The sequence below is a fragment of the Protomyctophum bolini genome (genome assembly GCF_963924005.1).
Source record: "Protomyctophum bolini genome assembly, chromosome: 16".
NCBI lineage: Eukaryota > Metazoa > Chordata > Actinopteri > Myctophiformes > Myctophidae > Protomyctophum > Protomyctophum bolini.
The window spans coordinates 5,110,787-5,119,589 of NC_137877.1; the positions used below are offsets into that span (position 1 = coordinate 5,110,787).

At 44.5% G+C, this 8,803-nt stretch overlaps 1 protein-coding gene across 1 annotated transcript in view; it reads left to right on the forward strand.

Annotated features, from left to right (window-relative positions):
• zmym2 (zinc finger, MYM-type 2) overlaps positions 1-6,827 on the forward strand; it is a gene marked incomplete at its 3' end in the record, with an annotated part of 61,012 nt that extends 54,185 nt beyond the window's left edge. The window contains exons 22-25 of the mRNA XM_080785238.1: positions 2,105-2,219; positions 3,545-3,787; positions 5,946-6,093; positions 6,587-6,827. Coding sequence (XP_080641364.1) covers positions 2,105-2,219; positions 3,545-3,787; positions 5,946-6,093; positions 6,587-6,827 — 747 coding nt within the window. The remainder of the gene's footprint in view (positions 1-2,104; positions 2,220-3,544; positions 3,788-5,945; positions 6,094-6,586) is intronic.
• Between the last annotated feature and the right edge of the window lie 1,976 nt (positions 6,828-8,803).

The following is an 8,803-nucleotide window of genomic DNA, read 5'->3' on the forward strand; positions in this document are numbered from 1 at the left end:
TAAGCTGGGGTTTAACTTTTTACCAAGCTGTGCTTAGGGGCGGGTGTGCATTTGTCAGTGTGTGTGCATTTGTCAGTGTGTGTGCACTGTGCACTGCACAAAAAATGCACCCCTTTTTGCTCAACTCAATAAACATTGGGACAAAATCGACCCTAAATCTAAGTATTTTTGTTTTGTTTTGGGGGTGGCAGAGTGGCATTAAAAGGTTATTTTCTTTTAAACGTTAACATGAGTGGAAGTTTGATGAATGTTAAAATGTGTTTGAGATGTTCCGACAATGACACGGGACAGAGCTGTCACAGAGTTCTAGGTGGGTTAGGTGTCTGTGACGGGACCCAGGCGGACAGCACAGGACAGGACCTGCAGACAGACAGACTGGCTGGTGTCCTCAGTTGGTGCTCTTAACCCCACAACACACACACACACACACACACACACACACACACACACCCTGACGAAGAATAAGTGGGCCACTTATCTCTTCAGGATTGTGAGGTCTTTAGTATAAAACAAATCATGTCAAGACAAGTAATGACTGAATAATATACATGTGAATATAGTGACTGAATATACAGTAGTTAATGTGACTACTGAAGGCTACCTTCCTCTGGATTTTTTTTACTTTAACACACTGTTGCTTTGCACCATGTGGCTGTAAAGGCATGCAAGCCCTACAGTAATATTGATATTATTATTGATTTATTGATTGGCCGGACTAGCAATATAATACAACATGACTTCAAAAGCTGCTTCTATAAAATGAAGCATGGATTGACACACATTCGGTAAAGGCAACTTTAGGAAAACATAATTTTACAACCCCAAAATTTGGTGCGCGCCGCGCGCGCCATTGTATTAATTTATGATTCATATTTATCTATTTATTTTATGAGGCAGGAGGTGCAAAAGTTGATTTGAAGGCCACTGAATCAAAGCAAATTCATAGTAAAAATAAACCAAGATGTTCAGTTTTCAATAATAACTATATAATCTGTTGCGTGGTACAACAGTACGCCAAATTATGCCTTTAAAAAAAAAAGAAACTGACTGGTAGGAACAGAAACGGAAAGGAACACAAACGTCCACAAATGGTGTTTCTTGTAGGACCTATTTTACAGACGCGCCACTTCCTGTCTTGTTCTCAGACTCACATGCTAGGCAGCATTCAGCATGGTCTTCAGAGTGGTGCACATGGTCACTGCTAAGGGCGGCAGATAAGCGTGATTTACTGGTAAAGAAATGCCTTAAAATAACTGTATTTTCTATTAATCTTGTTTAAACTTTAAAGGTATTACCATATTTTATGGTGAAGGGTGAAAATACTTTAAAAAAGACTTGTTTCTGGAGCCAGAAGCTCACATTAAGGTACTAGTAAGAAGGATTTGATTTGGTCGCTTGTTTTTTGTTGTGGAAAAAACGTAGAATGATTTGATTGTTTTTGGGTGTTTTTAATATAGTGTTTTATAGTATGTTTTTGGATTGTTTTAAAAGAAAATCTGATATCTTGATTTGTTGGACCAAATCTGATGCATACCAGGCTACATTTGAGCAGTATTTGTTTCGGCAAACACGTCCCAACATTATTTAAAACCCATTCTGGGCGGGAACCCCTTTTTGGTGTTTTAACAAAGCATTAGCTATTGAAAATAGCAGATCTACAAGCTCATAGTGTGCCACTCGGTGGCACGCTATGAGCTTGTAGATCTGCTATGTTTGAAAAATCGTGAAAATGCGGCACAAATCTTTGAAGATAATATATTCTTTCAGAAGACCTTTCGACTTCAGGCCTTAATGGTTCACAAGAGAGATTGATTGAGGTGATTAAGAACAGGTTATTATTACAGTAGCAGGGCGTTATGAGTTCACTGTCCGTCCCAGGTTTGTTTGTACAGTATATTCACTTTTGTGTCCCGTGATTATAATCATTTGCTGTTCACATCCTGAATCAAGCTGTTGAGTACTGTTTAAATATGAGGACACTTTAGTCTAGCAGTGGGTTAAAGTCCTTCACTGGATATGAACTACTGTGGCTAGCATGCTAATGCTATGTCATTGTGTGTGTCCGTGTGTGTGTGTGTGTGTGTGTGTGTGTGTGTGTGTCCAGCATCTCCGTGCCAAAGGCAGAAAGGATGACCTGTTCAGTGACCCGTGCTACCAGAAGTTTGGAGAGGAGCTCAACAAGATCCTCAAAGACTGGAAGCCCACCGTTCTCCCCGATGGTAAATAAATGCATTGAATGTCCTGAAATATGAGACTCGTAAATACCTTTATGATATGGAACAACAAGTGTTGTTTTTGATCACTTGACCCATTTCGACCTGAGAAAGATAATACAAATGTCTTCTAAATAGTGACCGTTTTCAGTCATTCTCAAACATTTTCATGTCGAGGACCACCAAGATTATTATGTAATTGGCCGCCGACCCCCATCTGAGAATATGTACGTAGTGTCTCTGGACAACAGCTGTGGTTACATAACCCATTCTGGGCGGGAACCCCTTTTGGGTGTATAAAGCATTGTTGTGTCATGCTTTAGCTATTGAAAAAATAGCAGATCTACAAGCTCGTGACCTTAGCAGTGACCATGTGCGCCACTCTGAAGACCATGTGCTGCTTTGCTGCCTAGCATGTGCGTCTGAGAACAAGACAGGAAGTTGCGCGTCTGTAAAATAGGTCCTCCCCCCAGAAGCAAATATTTGAGTTAGAAAACGCTCTGAAAGAATATATATTCAAAGATTTGCACCACATTTTCACAATCTTTCAAAAATAGCAGACCTATAAGCCGTGCTATGATGAGCTTGTAGATCTGCTATTTTTCCAATAGCTAAAGCATAACGTAATGCTTAAAACACCAAAAGGGGTTCCTGCCCAAAATGGGTTAATCCTTATTGTTTATCGCCAAAGGTTTGCCAAAAATAGTGTGAATGTCCCGAGCTACATCTACAAGCTGACATGTCGCTAATTTTGAACATTTGAATAATACAAAAAAAGGTTACACAACATGACGATCGCTCTATTGTCTCGATATCAAGGTATTTGATCAAAGATATTAGATTTTGCCCATAGTGTGGAATGTCATTTACAGTGTCTGATGATTATAACCCTTGAAATTGCTGTTCACATTCTGACATTTTGTGATTGGAACAGGTTGAGATATGAGGACACTGTGTAATAGACGTAAACTTTAATTTACCAAATTACATTTACAATTATTCTCATCAATATCAAGGCATGTCATTATTATGTCATAATGCAAATGTAAACGCCTGTTTTTATTCACTAAAATGTGCTAGCTATGAGCTTGTCTGCTATTTCTGCTATTTCTGCTTGTCTGCTATTTTCGAAAAATCAAAGAGCGACTGACATAGAAGACATTTTTTTTAATCTGATCTCAGGTCAGAATGGAAAACTGTCAGGATGTAGAAGAACATTTTTAGAATCTGATCTCAGGTCAAAGAATGGAAAACTGTCAGGATGTAGAAGAACATTTTTAGAATCTGATCTCAGGTCAGAATGTGTTAAAGATGTCTCCCGTGTCTCCCAGGCTGCCTGTGGGGCCGCGTGGAGGAGGGCAGCTTGTGGACCAGCGGTCACCTGGGCGAGGAGACGCCCGCGGCGCTGCTCCGGTCGCTGGTCTACCTGAACACCAAGTACTTCGGCCTCCGCACGGCCGACCAGCACCTGCGCCTCTCCTTCGCCAACGTCTACGGCCCCGACACCGTCCACCCCGTCACCAAGGAGACCGGCGTCTGCATACGCGTGCCTTCCATCCCTCAGGAACACAGCTGTGAGTCTGACGGTGATCAACGTAGTCTGCAGAGATTAAAATAGGGTTGTACTACTGTACTCATTCTTTATTCTAGTTTATTTTGCTAGCTTAGTAGCTTTAGTTATAATAATCATTTCTTCTGTTTTCTACATGAATAATACCAGTAAGACGCGCAAACGCGGGAAGCGAACGCAGCTCCTACATATTTGGGGTTTTTTAAGATTTATTTTTAAGTTATTATTTTTTTAAGTTAAGTTATTTTTAAGTTAAGTTTTTAACTTAGCCATAACCATATAAGGAGTCCCCAAAGCAGCTATACGTCCAAATATGGAGTGTGTTGCATCAATGACAAACAAATCACTCAGCTCCATATATGGGCACAAAGGGGCGACACACGGACACACGGACACACACACAGACAGACAGATATGATCTGCTAGGTCTCATAGTAAGTGCTCACTGCGTTCGCAACCACATAAAAACCATATCAAATTAAATGGGAGTTAAATGCTGCAATTTGTAAAAAATGGCAAACTATGACTCTTAACGTTGGGGGACTCAAAAAATGCCCCTGGGACTCATCTAAAAGACCATCCCTGCATCCTGGGACTCATTACATTGAAAACCTATTTACCGTTCATCACTGAGTCTGTACGTAGCCTCGGAAAAAACCCCAGACATTTTTATTTCCAGGGAGAGAGAAAAGAATAAGTCTGGGTTCGAGTCCACTTCAATTCGGCATAGAGAGTAGCGCAAACGTCGCTCACTCTCTGCTGATTTCTGATCGTCTGCACCTTTGTTAAAGGAGAATTCCATGCTAGAAGGCTTTCTTCCCTTTATTTTTAGTTGTTACGTCCCCACCAAAGAGGTCCAGGTGCAAAAGCTCCTTCCCCTACCATAAGCCTTAAATGAATTGCATTGAATTGAATGGGAATTGAATGGGGCTATGGGGTGTTGTGCTAATTCACTCATTTCCATCGCTCAAAATTATATATTTTTTGTATATATCCTCTCTTCATAATGTAAATAATATCCCAAGCGGCACACTTTACTACTTATTTCGATGGAAATAAGCAAATTAGCACAACACCCCATAGCCCCATTCAATTCCCATTCAATGCAATTAATTGAGCGCTTATGGTAGGGGAAATGGCCAATAATGCGCTTTTGCACAAAAAAAACACCTGGACCTCTTTGGTGGGGACGTAACGACTACTACAGTAAGAAAGGTAAGAAAGCATTCTAGCATGGAATTCTCCTTTAAATTGACGCACACACATGGATTAGATTAGATGTCTTTATTATCCACAAGGGAAATTTCTTCTGTTGCTCAGGTCAATGCATACATTCAGGACAATACACACAGGACAAGAAATAATTATACAAATGCATACAATTCAATTCAAAGGGCTTTATTGGCATGAGAAAACATACTTTTACATTGCCAAAGCAGAAAGAACAATACAGCAATACAATCAAAACAAAAATGATGTACTTTGAAGGTCAGAATCTTCAATAGATCAACTTCTATGTACTAAGATCACTCGATGCAGGTATAGTGCAGGAATATACACAATGATTAGTCTTTAGGGTGGTTGTGTTCCATTTGATATCCTTCTCCTGTCACAGCAACTCACAAATCTTGCTGCTGCAGTGCTGTGTTTGCACATTGTTGTACTTCGCCCAGCAGATATGAGAGTTTTTTGTCATTGGTCATACACACACATGCAAATGTTGTCCAGCAGGGGGAGTAGTTCCACCAGGCTACTGCCTTCTCTACCTTCTGGAAAACAAATGTGTTTATTTTCGCCCTCTAGTGCAAACTACCTCCAGAAAGAGGGATGTCTTTTCCTTTTTTAATCACTTTCTAAGACCTGCTACTTTTGAATTACACAAAAGGTTTCACAATATGACAATCACAATATATTGTTACAATGTCAAGGTATTTGATTGATTTTTGTCCATGGTGAAGAAGTGTCCGATGATTATATATATTTCTATTCTGACATTCTTGTGATGTTTTGAGATATGGTTGAGATATGAGGACACTGCGTAATAGACGTCAACTTCAAGCAAATGTCATTTATATAATTCTCGTGAAAAACACCAAGCATGTCGTATTATGTAATGCAAAGGTGCTAAAAAAGACGCCATTGTGTATTTTTCGCCCAACCAGTGCAAAGGAGCTCCAGAAAGAGGAAGCGTAAAGGAGAAGAGGAGGACGAACCCGACTACGAGCCGGACGAGGGTTCGGGATCCTCGTCCACTCACTGTCCCGTCAAGAAACACGAGTGTCGCCTTTACGAGCTCTACAGATCCAAGTGGTGAGTTCTGGGGCTCTTTGTGTAGTCGGATCAAATTTAGTCCATTTAGGCCTGACCTACAGTTAATTTAAAAATAAATGTTTTATGTTGTATTTAATTATTATTTTTCCATGGTGAAGAAGTGTCTGATGATTATAATAACCTTTTCATTGCTGTTCACATTCTGACATTCTGTGATTGGACGGTTGAGATATGAGGACACTGTAATAGAACATATGATATGATGATAGATATGATAGATATGAGGACACTGTGTAATAGACGTCGACTCCCGACATGCCCACAGATAGTTGTTGTGTGGCATTTTGGTCCCGGAGAGACATCAAATTTCTCAGTTTTCTAATTTAGGGAATTCAAAATATTACTAAGGATCCATAAAAAATGTGTCTCCTTCCCTTGTACTTTTCCCTTCACCTCTCTCTCTCTCTCTCTCTCTCCCCCCCCCTCTCTCCTTCCCCCCCCCCTCCCCCTCACCCCCCCCTCCCCCTCTCAGCCCCGGCTCCGTGCGTCAGCGTGTGGACATGTTCTACATGCAGCCGGAGGTGAGCCCGGACCCCGACAGCCCGCTGTGGTTCTCCTCGTCCCCGCTGGAGCGCGGCCCCCTGGAGAGCCTCCTGGCCAGGGTGCTCCTCACCAGGGAGATCTACACGGAGAGACCCCACCAGGAGGAGGAGGAGGAGGGGGAGGGGGAGCAGGGGGGGGAGGAGGAGGGGGAGGGGGGCGGCGGGGAGTAGCGGCTGGACTGCATGGCGGGACATCGAGGAGATGAGGGGGAGGAGGGAGGATGGGGAGCGACAGACGCTTCTGCTTTACCTGTCGTTTTTAGAGACGTCAGAGGACGTGGAGGGTTTGGGGAGCTGTTGGGGTCGTCACTCTGGGATATATATAGATATATATACACATAAACACCAAAGGAAGATGTCAGGGAGATGATAGAGGAGATGGGAGGCTTGGGGGGGCCCCACTGTCTTTTATGCTGTAGTTGGTTCCAATGGCTCCTCCTGGTGGTGAGGATGATGGGCTGTAGTTGGTTCCAATGGCTCCTGGTGGTGGGGATGATGGGCTGTAGTTGGTTCCAATGGCTCCTGGTGGTGGGGATGATGGGCTGTAGTTGGTTCCAATGGCTCCTGGTGGTGGGGGAGGATGGGCGAGATGCGACAGAGGGAGGGAGAGAGAGATGGCCTTCATCACGGCTTTAAACTTCTGCACACGGAATGCGATGAGAACCTCTTCAGGGAGAAGTGCAGCAAAGAGAAGAGCAGGGGGGCACGGTCGCCTAAATCAGAAATAAAGGCCCGAGGTCTGCCCACTGCTCCTCGGCCCCTCCACCCACCACACCCCACCCTCCCACCCCCACCGAGGTCTGCCCACTGCTCCTCGGCCCCTACCAACCACCCCACCCCACCCCCATCGAGGTCTGCCCACTGCTGCTCGGCCCCTCCACCCACCCCCGTCATGTCTTCATGTCATCCATAATGTAACCAGGGTTGCGTCGTCGTCCCCTGTCCTGCCTGTCCCCGACGCCAGGGCCTGGTCTGGGATCAGCTCGGTATAGACGCCCGGCTGGGAGTTGGTGCCGTCTTCTGGGGACCTGGTATGCCGTTAGAACCGGGTCGAGAGAGAGAGAGAGAGAGAGAGAGAGAGCGCGCGCAAGGACATCCATCTTTTCTTTTTTTTTCTTTTTAAATCTCTCCCACAGTGTGCTAACTCTTCCCCTGTGGGACGGTTAAAGGGGACGGACGAGGAACTCTTCCCCCGTGGGACCGTTAAAGGGGACGGAACAGGAACTCTTCCCCCGTGGGACAGTTAAAGGGGACGGAACAGGAACTCTTCCCCCGTGGGACGGTTAAAGGGGACGGAACAGGAACTCTTCCACCCGTGGGACGGTTAAAGGGGACGGACGAGGAACTCTTCCCCCCGTGGGACGGTTAAAGGGGACGGACGGCGGGACAGGAAGAGGAAGTGGACTTGCCGACATGCTGCGTTTGTTTGTAGTACATTTAGGGGAGAAGTTCCATTCATGCGATGTAGCATTACATTATGTACTAAACCCAGATCGGGCTGCTATCAAGTGTAAATAGCAATTTAAAATAAGAAACGAGGGTTACGGAAGGTGGAGAGGAGAGACTACGTGTGTGTGTGTGTGTGTGTGTGTGTGTGTGTGTGTGTGTGTGTGTGTGTGTGGGTAAAGCCCCCCCCCCCCCCCCGGCTGAAACTTTTCAGCTTGAAATCCATCTTCAACAAAGTCTTTTAAAACACATTGACTGCCTACTTCCGGTCCAGGACTTGTCCCCAGTTGGTTGTCCCCCATTCTCAATATACTGTAAGTCTACAGTATGTAGGAGAGCCGCCGTTGGACTGAAACCCCATGAAGTGAACGCAGTTTGCGTAACTCTGTCTTAATATCTAAGGCTCTGGTCTGCATAGTAGCCGTAGTGGTCAAGAAAAGGGGTATGGGAGAGTTATGTGCTGGGGGGGACAGGAGAGAGAGACTCCAGATGGGGGTGACAGAAGAGAGAGGGAGAGAGAGAGGTTGTCTTCAGATGGGGGTGACAGAAGAGAGAGAGAGGTTGTCTTCAGATGGGGGTGACAGAAGAGAGAGAGAGGTTGTCTCCAGATGGGGGTGACAGAAGAGAGAGAGAGGTGGTCTCCAGATTGCAGCATGTCGTTTGGGAGTGAGTTTTCGTCTCAGTTTCTGACTAGAGCCAGG